Source organism: Petaurus breviceps, unplaced genomic scaffold, assembly GCF_028583685.1.
Source record: "Petaurus breviceps papuanus isolate PSGF00001 unplaced genomic scaffold, PetGlider_PUasm1.0 178, whole genome shotgun sequence".
In the NCBI taxonomy this organism is placed as follows: Eukaryota; Metazoa; Chordata; class Mammalia; order Diprotodontia; family Petauridae; genus Petaurus; species Petaurus breviceps.
The window spans coordinates 23766100-23788424 of NW_027185777.1; the positions used below are offsets into that span (position 1 = coordinate 23766100).

The following is a 22325-nucleotide window of genomic DNA, read 5'->3' on the forward strand; positions in this document are numbered from 1 at the left end:
GGCACTTAACCCACTATCCAGTTTGGTCATTTTGGTCTTGGTCAATACCAAGGACTTCAGGGAGACCTTAGGGGAAAGCATCAAAGTGTCCACCACCAATTTCACACCTCTTTTCCCTCCCCCCACCGTGAATGTTTATTTTACCAAATATACAGAACCACTGGGGATCGACACCACTGACTCTCCTGGGCAGAGATGGCCTCAAGTATGTGTGTGGCCTCAAGCATTTAAGAACTGGGCAAACACATGGTCTAATTTCTGGTGCTGAATACTGGAGGATGTACATCAGCCAACTGGGAACCATCTGTTACTACCTAGCATCCACCCTTAGCAGAGGGCTACTGCTGGGTAACAGAGTTAAGCACTTAGAGCTACAAGCACCGCCTATTTCTGCAGCTTTTCCTTAAAGCCAATGACAGAGGGAGCAGCCACGACTACCTCTAGGTCTCAAACGTGTTCCACGCATGACTCTAGTGTCCAAGCTTTTTCAGAAATTAGGCAGTTCCAAAGCACAGGAGAAGGCTTTCCACCTCGACAGCTGCAAAGGCCAGGATGGAATTTCTAAAGGGACAGAGGATGTTTGTATTATGGAATCGCTGCTTGGTTTGGATTAGTCCAAGAGTAAAGGCATGGGATGAGTTGGTGGCCCTGACAGAGACCTAAGATGCTTTGGAAAAAAATAGAATTGGTTACCTCAGAACTCTGTCACTCTCAGTTACTTCTCAAAAGTATTAGCCTAGAACTGAAATCCCAACCACCCCACAAGAGTGACCTCTGGTTCACACCATGATTTTAGTGATGAATAAGTGATCCATCCCCAGCCTCCCTCCTTTTCTTATCATGGATTTATATTAATCATACAACAGAACTGGTATCTAAAAGAAAATTGAACACCACCACACATTAGCCGACATGTAATGCCCTGGGTTTATTTTGTGAGAGTTCTGTCACAATTTTTCCAGGTGGGATTAAAAACCTTAAGGATAGTGTATGCCGTTGGCCTGGGCATTCAGACTTCGGTACTGACAAAGCACTAGTCTAGTAGTCGTCTGTTAAGTACCATTCTCTTCACAGAAGAGAGGTCAATATTTCCAAAGGAAGGCACCCGATAGTTGTGGTTCTGGCCTTGCAGCCTTCTGGAGAATCTTAAAAGGAAAAAAGCTGGCTGGCTGTTTTAGAAACTGGAATGATGATACACGTACAGCAATTACTGCATTCTTCTCCCTCATATCCTTTTTCTGAAGAACAAGTAAAGAATGAAGTCTTTTAAACAATTCGACAATTAAAAAAAATACAATTTTGTGTGCTAAAAAAAGGGCAAGACAACATAAACTCCAGTTGTAAGGACTCCATTTGCATACTTGATTTAACACTTTTTGGTGTGGAAGGAAATGGGACTACTGGGCTGTTTGTGGAGCAGCAACATAACCTTAGTGCTTTCAGTACCAGAGACCACCCACAGCTTCGTGGGTGAGTGGGGATGGGAAGATTCAAGAGACTTCATCTTTAGCTTGTTACTTGTCTTAATTATAGTAGACCAGGAAGATCCCCATTTAATAGTACATTCCCCATTTTAAACTGATGCCTTTTTTTGTTTAATTCTGTATGTATGTCACCATTTTTTTTCACATGATACACAGAAAACTCAGGGACCCAGAGGGGAACCAAGTTATGTTATACCATTTACAAAATACCAAGGAGTCCACAGCTACCTAACACATTTACTACAGCACAGGAACCAATGAAGGTACAGTGTACAAAAACCTGTAAACACGGCACAATAAATAGGTAAAACAGCAGGTTCCGCACCATGCACATGATGTGATGACACTTCATCTCTATACAATCTCACATCTCACACTCTTTGTTGCAATTGGTTTCCCTCCCTCCCTCCCCCCACCCCAAGTGCAAAGCATCACAAATGAACATTTCTGTATTCAAGTAACATATATACAAGGGGATTACAAATATGCAGTACTGTACAGATAATTGCTGTATGCTTAATTTACAGATGTTGATTCTTTCCTATTAACAGTAAGAAAAGAAAATCAAAGCATGAGAGATGTGCATTGCTGTCTAGTCCCCACAGCTGCCACGGAAACGCATGTGCTGCATTCCATCATCCCTTGCATTCAAAATGCTACTGATGCATAGCACCTAATCAAGTCCCCAAGGCTGCAGTTCATTCCTGTGGAAACTACGTCACCTCCATTGCTACTGTATTGTCTGCTATGTTGTTCAGTGCTGGCTTTTCTGCTTCATGGTTTTCCCTGTTAAAAAGAAGATGCATTATTTACTTAAGATATAACATAAAAATTCAAAATATCAAAAAAATTTTCACCACAAAGTCTGTTAAAGTTGTGATTATTTTACAAAAAAAAAGGAAGGAAGGAAACAAATCTAAGAAAACTATGCTAATACTAACCCCTCTCTCAGTATATATTTATTAATAACCACTTATTCAGTTATTTAATCTTCTATGAAACTTAGTTAACAATGTTGCTGGTAATAGTATACTTGAATAACTTAAAAAATTCTACTAAAAAGGTAATTATCTGAGTTTTAATTCATAGTCTCAATCTTCTACAAAACCTTTAGATATTGCTAAATGGCACAAAACCAAGTTGTTCAACCTTTAAGTTTCTTCGTTTTGACTCTAGTGAGGAATATCAATAAATGAATGAAAAAATTTCTCTAAGTTAATGGGAGAAGGGGGAAACAAATAGCTAGACCTTTAGAACAGTCCTATTCTAAAGTTAAACTTCAGGAAATTAAGAATTTTATTTAATGATGGGGTTTTGAAGACATTCACTATAGAGCCTCTGAACATTTTAAAACCAAAGAGGGGGAGTCCAAAATACATATGACATTAAACAGTTATAACTGGGGTTCTGGTTTAACATTTTTATTACAGCTAGATTTTTTAAAAATCACTAGTTAACTTATTTCTAACATACTGCAAAAGGGAAGAATTCAACTATTACTCCCATCATTTTTGTCATTTTAAAGACAAGCTGCAGTAACATTACAGGGTATATTCTGCTTTGTGATTCACCACAAACCTGTGAATCAGTTCTGCCAATCTCTTAATTTTTTTATGCATAACATTGTTCTTATCAGTTCCATTTTGGACAAAATAGGGGAGAAGATGAATTGAAAACTTAGATATAAGCAAGAACTTCTTGATTGTAAGGACTAGAACATATGTGAAATAATAATGATAATAACAATTAACATTTATATAGTGCTTACTATGTGCCAGGCTCAATGCTAAGTCCTTCACAATTATTATCTCACTAGACCCTCACAAAACAACCCTCGTAGGTAGGTTGTATTATTATCTTAATTTTATAGATAAGGAAACCAACGTAAACAAGTGCCAAGTGACTCATTCATGGTCACACAGCTATGAGTACTGGATCTGATCCTGATAAAGGATGTTTCTTTCCCTTACACTACCTACAACAGATATGGGCAGTCTCACCTGGAGTCAGGGAGTGACTGGGAACTGAGTCAGGGACTGACATTCTGAAGGTACAAGTTCAAGTCAAAGAATAATTTTTAACTAAAACTTGTTTTGAACTTGCATCTACTATTTGAGTCCCATCTGCTCAGCTCCTGTCAGTCCTACTGGGTTTTTCTGAAATCTCTCGCTTACTCCCCTTTTTCTACTGCTGCCACCCCAGGATCACAGCACTCAAGAGCTAGAAGGGGCCTTAGAGATTCTAGTCTAATCCCCAATGTACTTGTTCCAGGTCACTTGGTTATAGAGTCATTTTTCAGTTGTGTCCAACACTTCATGACTCCATTTGGAGTTTTCTTGGCAGAGACACTGGAGTGCTTTGCCATTTCCTTCTCCAGCTCATTTTACAGATGAGGAAACTGAGGCAAACAGGGTTAAATGACTTGCCCAGGGTCACAAAGCTACTAAGTGTCTGAGGCCAGATTTGAACTCAGGAGGAAGAGTTCTAGGTTACAAAGAAATACTAAGAAGCAGAACTGTCATTCACATGCTTTTTTTTTTATTATACTGTGCTTCAGATCCCTATTACCTCACCCCTGAAATATTACAATTGTCTCCTAACTAGTTAAGTTTCCCTACCGACCTACTGCTTTAGTCTTATTTCTAAATGCTCCCCTTCCCAAATCCTCCAACTAAAACCAGACAGGCTTACTCACTGTTCCATTAAACAAACTTTCATGCTTTCCTGGACAGACAGGTGAAAGAGTGGATAGAATGCTGAGCCTGGAGTCATGAAGACCTGAGTTCAAATCTGGCCTCAGACACACTTACTAGCTAGCTGTGTGATCTTGGGCAAGTCAATTAACCCTGTTTGCCACAGTTTCTTCATCTGTAAAATGGGTTGCAGAAGGAAACATCAAACCACTCCAGCAACTTTGCCAAGAAAATCCCAAATGGGGTCACAAAGAGTCAGACACGACTGAACATCATGTTTTCCCATTTCTGCATTTTCATACCTGCTATCTACCTTCCCAAAATGTCTTCCTCTTTTCTCTCCAGCTAAGTTATGAGGCAGTCATGTGCACAAAGCACCAGACTGGGAGTCAGAAAATCTGAGTTCAAACCCTTCTACACACATTTATCAACTGTGTAATTCTGCACAATTCATATCAACCCTCTCAGCTTCAGGTTCTCCGTCAGACAACCAGGTGTCAGGCTAAATATGTAAGGCACATGGCAAACTTTTAAAGCACCATATATTAACCTTTTAAGAAAAACAACAAATGGAATTTCCTTTAAAAATATTCCCTGGGGGTGGCTAGACAGGAGCCGAGCAGATGTGAATAGAACACCGGCCCTGGAGTCAGGAGGACCTGAGTTCAAATCCAGCCTCAGACAATTAACACTTACTAATTGTATGACCTTGGGCAAGTCACTTAACCCCCAAAGCAAAATAAATAAATAAATAGAAATATTCCTCTGCCCTCTTTCTTCCCCAGTATGAAATTAAGGCTCTTTTTCTGCATTCTTGTGGCAGGTATTAACTGTACAATTCATTTTGCAATCATTGTGATCATTTTAAGAAATCTCTTCAAATATCAATCTATTTTAATATTTTGTTATGACTATCTTCATGGTTTTTTCTCATTTCTCCAACAAAACTCTAAGCAGTATTAGTGCCTTACAATTCTTAGCATCCCCCAAATGTTTAGCACAATGCAAAGCACCTAGGGCCCACAGTCCAATATATATCTGCCAATTTCAACCATAGTCAGATTTACTTGAACAAATAATTCTGGACTTAATGAACACTGACTAGAAAACAACATCAACCATAGGCTGTTGCAAAGAAAGCATCTTAGTACTGAAAAAAGGGGAGAAGGAAAGGAAATAAACATTGATATGGCACATTCTATATACCAGGCACTGTGCTAACAATTTAACAACTTGTAAATATGATTGCTAAGATACTTTCAGCGATCTTTGTTTCAAAGTTCAGAGGGAACAGAAATAGTACCTCAAAATTGCAGAAAAGCAAATTTCCCAAATTTCAAGAGCAAAAAAAGAGGAGAGAATGAAATATGCAAATCAGTCCAGTATTAAGACACAGTTGACTTACTTTTGCTAACTGATGTAATAAGAAAGAACAAATTCAAGAAATGTACCCTAAGGACTATTACTGGCCTTAAGAAAAAGGCAAGAAATACCCCAGAATTGTGATAGGGATTTAAAGAAGGTGGTGAATAATTCTGATGAAACAAGGGAAATTGCACATGTAAGATGTATACATATGACACCTCATGGTACTGCCTCAAAGTCTAAAACAGAATATCAAAATATTTCCCAATTCAATTGCCAAATCAAACGAAGAACTGATTTTAACCTATATTAAAAAAAAATTGTTGTCACTGTTAGAGGTGCCTTCGGAAGCACCCACAATTAGCATCCTGTAAGTTAATAACTCTCATTTCCAAGAGGCAGAGCATGCATTTCCTACTCACCTTGGAACTGTATCAACAGAGGATGAAGACGGGACCTTGGGCACCTGACAATTTGCTGCTGCAGACAGCTTTAAGGCAGATGATGGAACAGCACTTATAGTCCTAGGTATATGTCGTGCATTTAAGGTGGTAATAGAGTTTACAGTGGCAACTGAAGAGGGCACAGTTAATCGAATGTTGTTCCCAATCAGAACCTGAGTTGTTGCAGAATTGGCAGCAGTCACTTGATGACTCAGTGCACTGTGGGAACTTGAAGTCTGTGTTATATTAGAAGGCTGTAACAAGGTCGAACCTGCTGTCGATGATGGACTTGTATGTACAAGTGCTGTTGGTGTAGTACTACTGAGGTGTAAGCCCTTATATACTCCTAGAAAGAAACAAAATAGGAATTCAGAAAATATGTAATTCTGTTTTACCGAAAGCAGAAATGCATTCTTAAATGTCTACGTCACTTTACCTGAGGCTTGAAAGATGCCGTTCATTCCAATTCCAAGCACCACATCCTCCTTCATCTTGAATCCCATCAGTTGTTCTGATGTCACCAAAGCAGAAGCAGCAAACTGAGCACTAACGGAATCCAATGTCTTAGAAACAAAACCCTTAAAAAAAAAAAAGCACAAATTATTGTACCACTTAGTGATTGCTTAATGGACACTTAAAGTTGCACAGGACAGGAGAGCCAAAGTTAGGGCAGAATAAAAACAAGCTTGGTAAACTAACATGGTAAAACTAACTAAACATAACGCCTTCTGACATTCAGAAAAATTTGGTGAAAGATGCTATATTGTCTGGAAAGACTTAAGAGCTGTGAATTTTATTCTATTATCTGAATTAATAATAATCTCTTTATGTCAATGACCCAATGAATTTCAAGTATCCTCAAGTGGTGAGTGGAATCAGCAATAGCTCACTTCAAAGGGCTATATGAGAAATAGCTAGTAAAGTTATTAAAATATTTCACAAACATAAAAACTACAAATGAATGATTAAGTAATCCACCTCCAACTTTAGGGAAAAAACTAATCATAAATAGTAAACTAATAAATCTTCACCCCTACCCCCTCTCTCCTTACCTTATTCCCTCCCCAAATGTACTTCTGAAGGTTGAGAATTTAAAAATGAAATAAGCTTCTTGAGGGCAGAGCGTATAGAGGGCCTTTTTTGGAGAGGAGAGAGAATATAGAAGTGAATGGGAGACATCCCTAGCACCTAAGCAAAGTGTTTTACACATAGTAGGTGCAGAATGATAATAACTGTTTAAAGTATAGCCCAAATATACTAGAAAATAGACCCATTTAAAACCAAAACAAACAAACAAAAAAAGGGAGTTCTTATAAAATGCTGATTTTCATAGGCCCAAGGCTTCAAATTTATCTCTACTTTCAGTGCAAATAGGACAAAAATCTCAGTTTTTAAAAATTAAACCTATAAAAAGGGGTGGCTAGATGGCGCAGTGAATAGAGCACCAGCCCTGGAGTCAGGAGGACCTGAGTTCAAATTTGACCTCAGACATTCAACAGAAAAACTTGCCATGTGACCTTGGGCAAGTCACTTAACCCCAACTGCCCTCCAAAAGGCAAAAAAAAAAAAATTTAAACAGGATTTACTATGTTCTAGGTTTTAAAAAGCAATTTTCTTAACAGTAGAGATGATATTGTAATAAAACTAGTAAAACAACTTATATACATGTCTATGATAAAATTTATAAAATGCTTATGATAAATGCTATGTGGAGTTCTTTCAAGAGGTATATAAGTGGACCAGAGGTCCACTAATTTGGAGATAAGATTCTACCTCATTTAACCATGTTCTTAAGTTTTGTTTTTTAAAGGAGGGAGCAGAGGCAACACCTGCCACACTCACCTGTAGAGTCCCTTCTAAACCCTGTACACAATGGCTATGATGTAGATTCAGGCGAAAGCCACTTTTCTGCTGGTTAGATGCAAGGTTCTATGACAACAGGTGACAATTAGAGATGAACTCTGGCGGGAAACAATGAGGGATAATCATAAGACAGACAAATCCCTCACCTGTGGAGTGTTGGTAGAGGAATGACTATTTGCTTGCTGTTGATGGATTTGTGCAAGCTGCTGTTTCTGCATGAGTGCCAGCTGCTGCTGATGTTGCTGGTATTGTTCGGCTGTAAATGCTGAACAAAATACAAAATGAGAAAACTGCATCAAAAAAGTTATAAAAGTTTTGAAATCCTAAAACAAAAAAGATTCCAACATCACAAAAAAAGGCTTCATGTATAAGATCAGAGTCCCTAAAAGGTTCATAATCCTGCTAAATATCACCTCCAAACTACATTTATCTCAGTTTGCTAGTTGGCAAGCACCCTGTCACATTTTACATGACTGTCTCAAGTCAAAATAACTTCCTGACCTAATCCTGGGAAAGTGAAATGCTCATTTCCCAGGTTCCACACAATTATTTCTGTAAAGCGGTGACACTTTGCTAGAGAGTGTAAAAGGTTAACACCAGCTTTCATACCCACAGGTTTGGATTTAAGTTTTCAAGAGCTTAACAGCAATAAATTTAATTAAAACCAGTTTCTATTTCATCCGCATTACATTTCCAATGCATTTGGATGACCCCTACCAGTTGTTACAGATATTCATCATTTTACATGGTTTCTAATTTTACTTATCACACAAATTCCCTCTATATGAAGGATACAAAGTGGTTGGTTTGTTGTTGGGTTTTTTTTTCTCTAAAGAATTCATCCTCTAAATATAACAGGAGGAAAGGAGGCTCCAAAAGTAAAGGTTAATTACCCAATTTTCCCCACCCAATTAACCCACCTGGAAAAAATCCAGTCAATAAGAACGGAGTTGTTTATGTTGATTTACTGTACAGAATGATGTCTGAGGAAAGACACTGTGTTATGCTACTTATGTTTGTCTATGGAGAGCTCAGTTCTAAAAAAAACAAACAAAAAAATTTTCATTTATTACCCCCCAAAAAGGGTGTGTGCAATTTTTAAAGGAAACCTTTCTTGCCAATTAAAAAAAGGAAGGAAAAAAAGCACATACATTCACAATACATCAGGCTTAAAGGCTTCTTTAAGAAGTCTGTAATGTTTGGGTAAGAGTTTAAAAACAAAAAAGTTATCATGCATTTATGTCTAGGGATTGCAGGGAATCTGTATTTCATACAGATTTCCTGAATCCAAAGGTTAATATGGTTTCAAAATACGTTTTTTACTAAAAAAAATAAAAATAAAAAATAAAAATAGCATAACTGCATTTTGATAAAGGTTAGCCAAATATTCAATCAATTTTGAAGTTCTTCAAATGTAACTCATGAAGGATCTCTCTCTCCCAGGACACAGCTCCAATCTAGCAAACAGTAATAAGTTACTCTTAGTTGGGTATAAGTTCTATCATTTTTTAATGGGATTAGAAAGCAACAGATAGGTTAGGTTACATCTCTGGCCATGTGGGGTATATGTATGTGACTTTTGTATTTAGCTGAACTTTATCTATATGGTTAAGGGAAAAACAGTAGGGAAAAAAGATCTGTTAGTATTCTTGCCTATTATTTCTTATATAGCAGATTTCTGAATGATTTTTCTTCCCTAACATTTTCTTTCTATTTGAACTTCTGTAAGCAGAATTTGTGGTGTTCTTTTATCCCTTAACATTAGCAGATAAGATAAGCAATTCTCCATCCAATACAACTACTGCTATAGAGCTTTCTGAAATGGATTGTGAGGGCTTAATAAGGTATTTAGAAAGACAAATAGCATAGAATCTCTAGGTGATGTAATGATTTAGGGTTGTTTCTGTTGGCAACTAGAAACATGTTATGTATGCTTAAGATAAAGGAAATAAAGGATATACCTGAATTTCTTCAATTTATCACATCTTACTTCCTAGTAAATGACCACCTCCTGGTCAATAATTTTACACTATGACTTTTAAAGAAGGCGACCCCATTGCTTTTCTATAAAAGCTAATAAATTATGAGGCCCTGTTCATTAATAACTATCAATGATTTATGGTTTTTTTTTAATTTTGATAACATTATTTCTCAAGAGTACCTAAATGTAAGATATGTAATAAATAAGAAAGCTGAAGTCAAGGCAATAAATTTCAGTATTTCTGTTCGATTTAAATAAGGGAAATATTATTCCCACATCCATTGGTCACTATCTAAATCCCATTTTAGCAAGGTATACCTTCTATGGGTTCTGTGTTTTTTAATTGCTTAAAGAAGCCATTTTCTACTAATGTGAATTTAGAAATAAAATATTTTAAAATTTAAAAAAATTTAGAAATAAAAATAAAATACACATGATCAGCAGTGACCATCTGTATGATAGTCATGCCTATTTTCTGTTAATGCTGGAAATGTCAAAATTTAAATGTAAATTACAGATGTGTTATCTCCATAAGAGGGGTTACAGAACAGGGAGGCCTCATAGGCAACCTTGGGGCTCATCTTCATACTAGGGCAACTTGGTGGAATTTGTAAATAAAAAGGTAGGCTCATTAAAAACCTAACTGGAAGATAGCATAATCACAAATTCTCTAAGAGGGCTTATTCTAATTAACCTATGAATATATTTGGGAAGGTAGGTAAATAATGGGAAGCTAGGTTGTTTTTGTTTTTAAAGAATTATAACAAGTTTTAGTCTAATGCCTGAGAAAAACTTTACATCAGATCAGGGTAGGTAGATGCATCGGTTTATAGTAGAAGTTGAAAGGTAGGTATAAAACTTGCCCTGGTCTCAGCATGTATATAAATATTCTAAAAGAGGGAGTATACAGTAAAAATCTCCAAGTTTGCACATAACAAATTCCTTTAACTCTGCCATTGACCAAGTGTGGCTCTGGGCAAGTCACTATTCCTCTGTTGGCTTCCAATTGATGAACTAAATGATCTCTAAGAGCCCTTCTAATTATAAAATTCTAGTGTTTTGTGAGCACAACAAGTATTGGACCCGGGCTCTAGAATTCCAGTTCTACCTATCCAGTGTGATCAACAGACAGTTATTTCACTCCTCTGAACTCCAATTTTCTCATTTTATCATGTGGGGGCTATAGCAGATGCTCTCTAAGATCTCTTTCTCGCTATAAATTTTATAGATTTTCCTATACAGTGAAACTCTGACAACAATGCTATCAGGGGCTGTATATAACTCAGTAGGAAATGGCAGATGTGCTTTACTATAGACAAAAGTAAGAAAATGATTTTAGGTATCTTAATTTTCCATTTTGACCCAAAAAAGAACCTAGGAGCCTTAGAAAACTGGCCTAAAGACACCAAACGTTACATACTTCTCAAATTCATGAAATGTCAAGATGGAAGAGATCATGAAAAACCAAATCCAATAGATACCTAAAATGATGGTCCAAATCTAAAAACAGTTTTAATAGGTATAAATGTATTCTGCTCTGGGTACTAGAAAACCAGTTTCAGAAGGAGATAAACAAATTGGGGTTGCTTATAAAGACATCAAATAATACCATACTAGGATTAGCTGAAGAAACTGGGGATGCTTAACCCAGTGTAAATGCTTTTAGGTATAGACATGATGGGGCAATTCCTCTTTCAGTCCCATTAGACAATAGGACTGTCATTTGGAAATGCAAAAAGACATGTTCTACAGGGCAGAATGACCATATCAATGGGTAGAAATTTCAAGGAGGAAGATTTTAACTAAATAAAAGCCAAAATTTCTAACCATTAGGGTTGTTCAAAGGCAAAATAAGCTACCTTAAAAAGTAGCAAATTCCTTATTACTAGACATCTTAAAATGTAACCTGGATGAAAACTTGGAGATGTCATTGAGGGGATTCATGTTTTAAATAGGCGATTGGACTAAATAACGTCTAAGATTGTTCAACCTCAAGATTCTATGAAAAAGTTTTATACATTTTAAAAAAGAAAAAAGATCTTTTTGAGAAAAGTAAAAATAAAAGGCCCTTTCAGATAACTTTTCAAAAGGTCTTTAGCCTCTACTCATTTAAAAAGCTGTGTTTGGAGCATTTTGGGGGTATGTCTGAATTTCTACTTTCAGGACATATACTTAAAAGAAGGTTATGTTAATCAAGCTTACACAAAACTGGAAGTATGTCTTAGAGAGCAAAGAATTAAGATACAGAATGATCTGTGTAGGTTGCAATGAAGGCTACAAATCAGTAAGATTGAATTAAAAAATGCTAACTCTTGGGGCGGCTAGGTGGAGCAGTGGATAGAGCACTGGCCCTGGAGTCGGGAGGACCTGAGTTCAAATCTGGCCACAGACACTTAACACAAAAAACTAGCCGTGTGACCTTGGGCAAGTCACTTAAACCCAAATGCCCTCCAGAGAGCAAAAAAAAAAAAAAAAGATAACTCTTCAGTCCTATACTGGGATTAAAAATAAAAAATATTGTACAAGCAAAGAATAGGAAACATTAACATGACAGCACTTCATATGAAAAAGCAGAGAGAAGGGGAAAAATCATGATAGCTATTTTCAAATATCCTAAGGACTGACTTGGTAAAGAGAGATGACTTATTCTTTGTTGCTTTAGAGGGCAGAACTAATACTTGTGGGTAGTTTCAAAGAAATTTTGGCTTAATAGGAGGAAGAATTTCCTAAAATTTGTGACTTAGCTATTCAACAAATGAATAGATAAACCACAGATTCCTCCTCTTGAAGGGATGTTATTGAAGGGCCTTTTTTCCTCTTTTTTAAATTTGCTGGGAAGTTTGATGAGATAACATATTATATCCTTTTTCCAACTCCAAGATTCAAAGATTCTACCTTTTTCACCAAAACCATGATATGCTTGAATCTGGAACATGGTGCAGTCCTGGCTGCTATATCTCAACACCTCTAGAGAAGTAACTAAGAAAATGAAGGGATTTTTGGGTAAAGAGATAGCAGCTGGTGTGTAAGTAGATACCAAAAATTTGGATATACAATGGTTAAACTTAGCAAAAAAAAATTATTAGTCTCTATCATATTACAAAAGGTATGGGAAAGATGAACAAAAACTATTGCAACAAGGATTTGAAATACGATAAGCCAATTTATAACAAATACAGGTAAGTACTAATTTATATTGTACCCCAGGAGGTGGTATAAGGCTGAAAATGTAAAAAGATTCTAGTAACTTCATAGATGACAAATCACAAAGACAGCAAGAGAAAGAAGAATGACTTAGGAACATCTCTTAAATTTTGGAGTTTGAGATTAGATTGGATAATTTTCCCCTCTCACAAACTGTCATTTGTTATCACAAGAGACATATTCCTGGGCTGGATGCATTTAGAGTCCAATACAGCATACTTACATTAATGTTTAATAAAAGAAGATTTAAAAACCACTACTAAGAAATTTGCAGCTAAAGCACCAGACAACTGTTACTTGTGGCAAGTATATAAAAACTAGGCATCAAGCAGGTACTTCTGAACCAGAATACTCTTTTGAAGAGCTTATAAAAGTTTCTAAAAAGAAAAAAAAAAGATCTCTTTGAAGAAGTTAAATAATTTACCAAAATGTCTTTAGCTTCTATTTATTTTAAAGTTTGAGGTTTTTTTTTTGGGGGGGAGGGCAGAGGATGCCAAAATTTCTGCTTTGGGGACATATGCTCAAAGAATATGACCACTGAAGAAATCAGTGCTTTTTGGAATTAATTTTCCCAATTAAAATTTTATGTTACAATGTTTTATGCTGCATGATACCCTAAAGCAGAAGTTTAACCTGGTGATCACACACAAAATCCTAAATATACTATTTTGTTATGATTGTACAAATTTATCAAGATGAACATGATAGCTAGAAAGCTCTAGGTTGCTTGGGTTACTCATAAAGTTCTATATTAATGGTACCATTTAAAATTTAAACTAATTTGGGCATAAATTTAATTATTTTCTTATAGCATTAGATTGGCTACTTTGTGATCATTGTGCTGGGTTGTCTACACTTTCAAATAACCCTACCTAGTTTCTCCCGCTTTATGACTAAATTACAGTACAACTGTACCATGTCTAACACAAATCTAGACTACTACTCATATAGTTTACTATTTGAAAGCTAGTTAAAAATATTACTAACATTTATAATTGGGAATGAACCAAATAATGTCGTAAAACTAAGAGGTAAAATTTCGATACTCTACAATGAAGGATTAGGCAAAACCAAAATAGCATTAAGCTAAGGTCAGGAATCAAACTGGCTATTTATTATTCACTAAACTGGATTTTAAAGTAAAATTTCTTTCTCTGTGTCCTGTTTGACTTAATCTTGAAAAATTCATTTGTTCACATCCATTAATATAAAATTACAGCACTGAAAATGAAGACATTTCCATCAATGGTTAGATATTAGGACTTTAGTTATTTAGACTTGGAGCAGATCATTCTAAATACAAATTTTATTCACTGATGAAAACAACCAAAACTTTTAGTCACGATGTGAAAGTTAGAAAACAGGTATCTAAAATGATGATGAAATCTCAGTGACCAGGAGTTTGAAGTTTATATAGAGAATCTATAATTTCTGAAAGTCACTATTCTTTTACAAAAGTGGTTTTTTCCCCCATGTGTTTTGATTTCTACATAAAATGCTATCTAAATAAGACTAATATTGCTGGGTGTGGTGGCACCTATCATCTTTGCTACTGGAGGAAGCTGAGACTGATGGGCTGTCTGACTGTGGAAACTCAGAACTCCATTAGGGTTAACACCAATCTGGTACCAATGTGATAAGCTTTGGAAGCAGAGGGCTACCATTCTGCCTAAAGAGGAATGAATCAGCCCAAGTTGGAAATGGGGCAGGTCAAAGCTACTGAGATACAGCCTCAAAAGACAGATTTATTAATTTATTAACAACTGATATGTATGTGGCAAGCAAATAAATAAATGTGTGTATAGAGGCAAACATATATATACATTAATCTATTCAACAGTTAATAATAAATTTTCTGTTAAGTGCTTCTCAATAAAAATATTGCTTGTCACCTATGCTAGCAAGATATTAAAGTAAATGTTACTAATAATGTGATAGCCTCCTCCTTCCCCTTGCTAATATAGTTTAAAATTTTTTGTTTTGTAGATGATGAAAAATATTATAATCTGGAAGACAGATTCTTTGGGGACTATAGGCTATTATCTGAATAATGATGGCCTTTTAAAGTTCTAGCTTATGATTTTACAGATATACAGTTATTCACCACATTGCTATTAGAAACTAATTTAAATCAGTGCTTTTAGCCCACTGATATGGACAATTAAGATAAAATTCACTGGATATTTACAAAAAGAAATCTATATCAAACTTTCAACTTAAGAGACCAATGATATCACTCATCTACCATGAGGACCTAACAACTGGCCTTCAGCAGTTCTGTATATAGACTAAATAATAAGTCTGTCCCTAATTTCCTTTAATATCAGTCAAAATTATGGCATCCTATATGCAAAGAAATATATATAGTTAACACCTTGCTTATCCAGAGATCACTTATCTAGCTGTATTACCTATTCAGAAAAACTGAACACTAGGAATAACCCGGAAAAAAAAAAGTTAAGAAACCAAAACAGACTTTACCAAGACTATGCCACTAAAGATGATTCACCTTGGCCAAAGGGGAGACCTTTAGGCCAGCACTCTGACACCTATTTTCCTCTTATTTTACCTATAGTTCTAACAAGGTTAATCATCCAGCTTGTGAGCAAATTGATTAGGAATAGCACAAATGGGGTGGGTAAGACCAAGGGGCAATATACATGCAAATAAAGCATACAGGCAGCAGAGGAAATGACATTTCATAGCAAGGGAAAGAAAAAAAAATTCAGAAAGCAGTTTGGGGCCTTTTAGCATAGGGGTAAACAGCCAAACATCCCCTGACTGTTTTTACACAAATGTAGTAACAGGAACTGATGCTTATAATGATGACTGACTGATCATGAAAAGATTAAATTATGTTCAGTATAATTTAAAAAGGCAATGGGGGAGGCCTATAATATTTGAAATGATAAAAATTTTCATTGTGACAGCTGTAAAACCCCAGGCATCTAGAATATTTACTCTGAGGAACATTTCATTCCTAGATAATGCCAGACAAATGAATCATTATTGTAGCTTTGGTCCCCATGAGCAACAGTTAAAAGAATATACAGTACAGTCATATAGAACAGATTAAACTATATAGGAAAAAAATGTTTTTTGCTAGCTAGTCCACTAAAATTACATAAGTAAATGAAACAAACTCCTAAAAAAAAAAAAAGAGGACTCCATTTGTCATTATTTAAGGCAAATTACTGAAGATCTGACAGCCTTTTGATAGAATAACCTGGTGCTAATCTTCTCAATATTCATCAGAAAAGCACAATAGAATTCTTTAGCAGATTACTTTTAGAACACCAATGTCTACTTTGGTAGCATACAAAAAACTGTTTACACTGAATAGAACATTACAGGGACACCATCTTAATTCCTCTATCTTGATGAGGAATATTTTCTTTTCCATGGTATATGTACCTTTTCAGGAAGAAAACAGTAGAATAATCTAAAGAAATCTTTCTTTAAAAACCCTACAAATCTGAATAATCAGGAAAAATATTACTGGATCTGTTGTCTTATGAAAAACAAAAAAAAAGTAACAACCTACAATATAACTCATATAAAAATGATACACCGATTTAACTTTTAAACTAAAGCAGAAGCAAAATGGTTCTACAGCAGCATCAATGTTAAATTCAATAGAACTGTACGTTTTAATAAACATTTACTGGGAAGTTATAAATGGAATTGTTAGGTAAAGACAAATGATATAAATATTCCCTTTTAAGCAAATGACAGAAATATTTTCTTTTAATACAGAGTGACTTTAATGTTGGTCTGAATTATTACTAGTTGTCTTTAAAACAGCGTTCTTAATGGTGCATGATAGTAGCAAACTTTCCCTAAAAGTTCAAATTTCTTCATAGTAAAGGTCATTAAAAACACTGGACTAGATTACTGGGGGACCTTGTAGAATATTAATGTTTCTGGAAAGATTTAAATGTAATCCTGTAAGTTGTCAGAAGGTTAAGTTAGTTCAATTTATAGCATCTTTCATTCTATATTTGAATTCATCCGTGGTGACAAAAATCTGTGGTAACATCCCTTTTTAGTGAATTTCAATATTCTATATGTTTCAAATTATGAAAAAAGTTTTAAGCAGAATTTGCGATTATATGGACAATTTATAAGGTGGAAAGTGTTTATCACAGACATTCTTTACAATTATATATTAGCCATAAGTGAGATGTCATCTGAAAAGAAGTATAGAAGTAAGTTTTTGTTTAAAAATTTCATCATCCAAAATGTATATAGTTGCCCCTTTCCAAATTATTGTTATACCTGTCTTTTGGCCTACCTCAATAAAGGAGGCCATGAAAATTACTACTGATCTCTGCCTATACTGATCTCTTGTCTACAGCTAAACAAGATGAAAGACTAAAGAATTACCCAAGTGCAAAAGAGTGTTAACAGTTTAGAGACCACAGTAGGGTGACTTTTGACATAAAATTGAAATAGTTTATTTATCTTATAATTTATGAAGTGCATTCTAGAGAAGAATTTTATACATTAAAAAGAGCAACAAATTGCCTTTGTATATAAACTATACAAAATCTTCAAAATAAAAACGAGATCCCAAATGATTTTTCAGTGCCTCAGAAAAAGTTAAGATTTACCTTGAAGAGACCACAAAAATAATAAAATTGATGAGCGTATTTTAAAATGTCTACACTAAACTTTATATTTCAACAGAAACATGTATTAAAACAAACATACCAAAGTGTGCTGAAGCACTGCTACTTTTACTTTGTGTGGAGGTACTGCAGGTCTGGGTCCCAGGTTGTGCTGTGCCTGTCCGATTTATACTCCTGTATAATTTCCTACAGGAGAGCTCATCATTGTCACTGTCATGTAGGGATGGTGTCCGAGGCCTAAAATGCCGCCATCTACATGATTTGATATTGACTAGTATCTGACTGAGGTCTTTAGAGAAAGATTTGTCCGAGGTATTTGTTTCTGAGGTATTGGCAAATTGATTGATTGGAGAGTGTTGTGGGGAGGAAAGCATTTCCAAATCCAGGTGGCGAAACATACTGTCATAGTCTGAATGAGTTCTGTCCAGTAATACCCTAAAATAAAAGCATAAAATTTACACAACTATTTAATAACCAAATTGGAATAATTTCTTCTTCTCTTATTAACTATCAAAAAGAACCGTACATTCAGAAGTTAGCTTCAAAAAATTATTATGTGGAGGTAGCGGGGTGGCACAGTGAATAGAGCACTGACCCTGGAGTCAGGAGACCTGGGTTCAACTCTGGCCTCAGATACTTGACACACTAGCTGTGTGACCTTGGGCAAGTCACTTACAACCCCAACTGCCTTGCCTTCCCCCCTCAAAAAAAAAAAAAGATCATATAAAAAATTACTATGTGTAATCTTTTGCTATATCCTGGTACATGTTTTAATTTTCTTTACATCTTGTGTAAAAGTAAATTTTCTTTCTGACTTATGAAAATTCAACTTCTCTAATGCTCATACATTTTTATACTTATTAAAATTAATTCAAACATACAACATGTGTGCATGTTATGTGGGGGGAGAGGTAAAGAGAAGGGGAGACAGGGAGCGAGAGAGAGCGAGCAAACAAATTTTCTCTAGAGCAGTGAGTCTTCCAGGCATTTACTCTATCTATGGCCTGTTTCAAAAATATAAGTCTAAAAAATGTGCAGTATTTTCTTTCTTAAAACAAATGTAATTTCAAAAAAACTAGCGGTGTGACCTTGGGCAAATCACTTAACGCCAATTTCCCTCCCCCCCCAAAAAAAAGCAAAAAAAAAAAATTGAATTTTTCACTGTATTTTGATTTCCATTTAAAAGCAACAGCACATTTCAAAACATACCCATCATATATATGTATATATATCCAGAAAAAAAAATCCACAAGATTTTCTTTGATGGGGTGGGGAGAGGAAAGCTGACAATGGCAAATAGGAGCAATGTGGGAAGGAGACCTCATGTTCTAGTCATTAGGAAATATTTTTCATACTGACAAAAGAATTCCTTTCTGTATGATTGCACCTCAAATTATCAATGTTGTAACTGATTAAGAAACTTTTAAAAAGGTTTCCACAACAAAGGACCAAGAGAATTTTCTCTCTCATGGACACCACCAATCCATCAACAAACCTTTATTAAATTCCTACTCTGTGCCAAGGATTGTATAAAAGCAAAAATGAAACTCTCTGCCCTCAAAGAACTTACATTCTTATCACCAGAGACACCATATATACATAAATAATAATGCCCAACATTTGAAAAGCAACTATTATGTACCAAGCACTATGCTAAATGCTTTACAATTATTCTTATTTGATCTTCACAATCACCCTGGGAGGAATAGGTGCTATTATCATCACCTCCATTTTTATAGACAGGTAAACTGAGGTAAACAGGGATTAAGTGGTCCAGGGTCACACAGATGCTAAGTGTCTGGAGCCAGATTCGATCTCACATCTTCCCGACTCCAGGCCCAGCACTCTACTGTGCCATTTAATTGCCCCTATACTATACAAATAAACTGTAAAAGGCAGGCAGAAAGTTTATTGGGGGGAGGCATTAGCAGCTGGAGGGACAAGGAAAAACCTCCCACAGAAGACAACATTTAAACTGAGCTTTGAAGAAAACTAAGTAGTAGAGGTGGGGAGGGAGCAAATTTGAGTAGGGGGAGTGGGGGCTGTGAAAAGGCTGTGAAGACAGTAGACAGTGTCATGTGTGAACAATAGAAAGTAAGTATGCCTGGACATATTGTGAACAAGAATAAAGTATAATAAAACTAGAAGGGAAACAGTCTGGTTGTTTAGGAATTTAAATACTAAACAACACAGTTGGTATTTCAAGTTAACAGTCGATCACTGGAGTTTGTTGAAGAGGGGAGTGATATGCTAAGTGTTTCATCTGTGGAGGGGGGATGTGATCTAGAAATAAGTTTGTTCAATTTTAAAGTGTTCCTATACTTTCACTTCTGTTCAAATATTTATGAAATAAGTATATTTAAATGAAATCAAACTGCAACTCAAAATGAAAATTTAACAGCTTAATATCCTTTTAGCATGCTATTGGGAGAAGAGAATTATCTCACTAAAATACCACATTTTACTCATTTTCTCATATGTACTGGCTTCCCTTACATAATGCCTGGACCTCATCTCTAATGTAGCCAAGGATACTGGAAAACAGCTATAAATGATTCCCCTCTGATTAGTACACATGAAGACTGAAATAACCAAGTTATGGCCACCACAACATGGTCCCTGGGAAGTTTCTCATCAACAAGACTGAGCCTGGTCTCTGCCACCTCCAATCCAATCTTCATACTACTTTTATAAAAATTTCTTTCGGGGGGCGGCTAGGTGGCGCAGGGAGTAAAACGCCAGCCTGGAGTCAGGAGGACCTGAGTTCGGTTCTGGCCTCAGACACAGAACACCCACACAAAAAAAATAGCCATGTAACCTTGGGCAAGTTACTTAACCCTAATTGCCCGCCAAAAAAAAAAAAGAAATTCTTTCATGTCATTTCTAAGCTCAAAAAGCCTTCAGTAGCTCTCAATTGCCACCAAATCAATACAATTCCTTTATCTACTGTTCAGAAATAGTGCTGAATTTGGAGTCAAAGGATTTGGGTTCTAATTCCAGCTTTGCTTTTACTATCCTGGGCAATCTTGGGAAGGTTGTGATTCTCTAGGACTTGGGTTCCTCATCAATAGAATGAGGGACTAGCAGACAGTCTGTGCTATTACTTCTAACTCTAAATCCATGATCTTATTCTAATAATTCCCCTTCACACTTTTCTGTACTATAATAAAAACTGGTCTTTGCTATAGATACAATTTATCATCTCCTGCATTTGCACCTTGGCCTCATGTTGGTCTCTGTGTTTAGGATGCTTTTCTCATTATTTGCCTACTGAATGTCTGTTAAAATCAAATGGGCTCTCTTTCTCCACAAATTAAAAAAAATTATTTTTAAAGTCTGTTTCCTGTGGCTACACACTAAGATAGATAAATCTCTAAGGTCTTGGTAGTTTTGCTTCCAATATAAACTGCAGACTCACAAAGCAACAAGAACCAGGTGGCAAATAACAAATATGTTAGCCAGCGGGTGATCAAACCGAATGTAATATGTAGAAGATGACTCTTGAAAATTGCAATATAGGGGCGGCCAGGTAGCACAGCGAGTAAGAGCATCGGCTCCAGTGTCGGGATGACCTGGGGATTGAATCCAGATGCAGATACTCAGCACCACACCCAGTGTAACCTTGAGCAAGTTACTTAACCCTGATTACTTAAAAAAAAAAGAAAATTGCAACATAGGCTAGGTGGTGCAGTGAATAGAGCACTGGCCCTGGAGTCAGGAGGACCTGAGTTCAAATATGACCTCAGACACTTAATACTTACTGGCCATGGGACCTTGGGCTTAACTTAACCCCAATTTCCCTGCTTTCCCCCTCCAAAAAAAAAAAATTGCAATATAGAAGTTACACAATCATCTAAAATGGTCCTATAAATATATTAATGACTAAATAAAATCTTACCTTCCACCACGCCCAACCCGTCTTCGTGCAAATCCAATACATCTCTGGGGTATAGTGAGGGTAGTTAAGCAGTATCTATAGCGCACATCTCCTAATCCTCCATCTTTAGGACTAGTCCATGGCCAATTGCCAGTTTGGTCTAAGTGAGGCTAAAAGACAATTAACACAAACTAAGTATTTTATAGTAGTAATGTTAACAAATTTAAATCATTAACTGAAAAGAGAAGTCATTCACTTACAGCATAGTACTGACAGCCTGCTTTCCTACGGAAAGCAAAAGGGCCATCAGGATCATTCTCTTCCTCAGCTTCAGAAGAACCAGACAGAACCTTGGGACACATCAAATACAGAGGGTCAAACCATGATAACTATATTACTACAGTCCTCCTTGATGCTGATAACAGAGATTAAATCTTACCTGGGAGAGGGGGTCTTCATCTGAGCTGGGAAAGTCATACTGATTTAAATCTTTAGCATTAAAGACTGGCAGTGCAGCAGGGCTCGTCTGTTGTGGAGCAGCAGCAGCAGACGAGGCTAAGACTTTGGGCTTTTTCTCATATTTCCTTTTCGGTCGTATAAGATCAGCTTTTTCTTGCTATAATAAAATCACAAGTTAAGTGAATTCCTGAAGGTGTGGTTAATTAAGCTAAAGTTTTCTGAAAAGTCTTCTGAAAAGTCTATCAGAAAATGGAAGTGATTCATTCTGAGGTTTTTAACTACAGTGAGCTTTAAGAAGGTGGTGTTAGGCATATCACATACATCA

General features: G+C 36.0%; 1 protein-coding gene across 4 annotated transcripts in view; it reads right to left on the reverse strand.

Annotated features, from left to right (window-relative positions):
• Positions 1–903: 903 nt before the first annotated feature.
• The window catches only part of EPC1 (enhancer of polycomb homolog 1), a 102550-nt gene continuing 81128 nt past the window's right edge, over positions 904–22325 (reverse strand). For 3 of the 4 annotated variants that reach the window (XM_069086462.1, XM_069086459.1, XM_069086463.1), the window contains exons 7-15: positions 21981–22157; positions 21802–21891; positions 21563–21711; positions 17747–18099; positions 7995–8113; positions 7828–7914; positions 6422–6563; positions 5965–6331; positions 904–2270 (exon numbers count right to left, since the gene is read on the reverse strand). In XM_069086462.1, coding sequence (XP_068942563.1) covers positions 2198–2270; positions 5965–6331; positions 6422–6563; positions 7828–7914; positions 7995–8113; positions 17747–18099; positions 21563–21711; positions 21802–21891; positions 21981–22157 — 1557 coding nt within the window. In that variant the 3' untranslated portion in view covers positions 904–2197. The remainder of the gene's footprint in view (positions 2271–5964; positions 6332–6421; positions 6564–7827; positions 7915–7994; positions 8114–17746; positions 18100–21562; positions 21712–21801; positions 21892–21980; positions 22158–22325) is intronic. The other variant, XM_069086461.1, reaches the window with a different exon arrangement.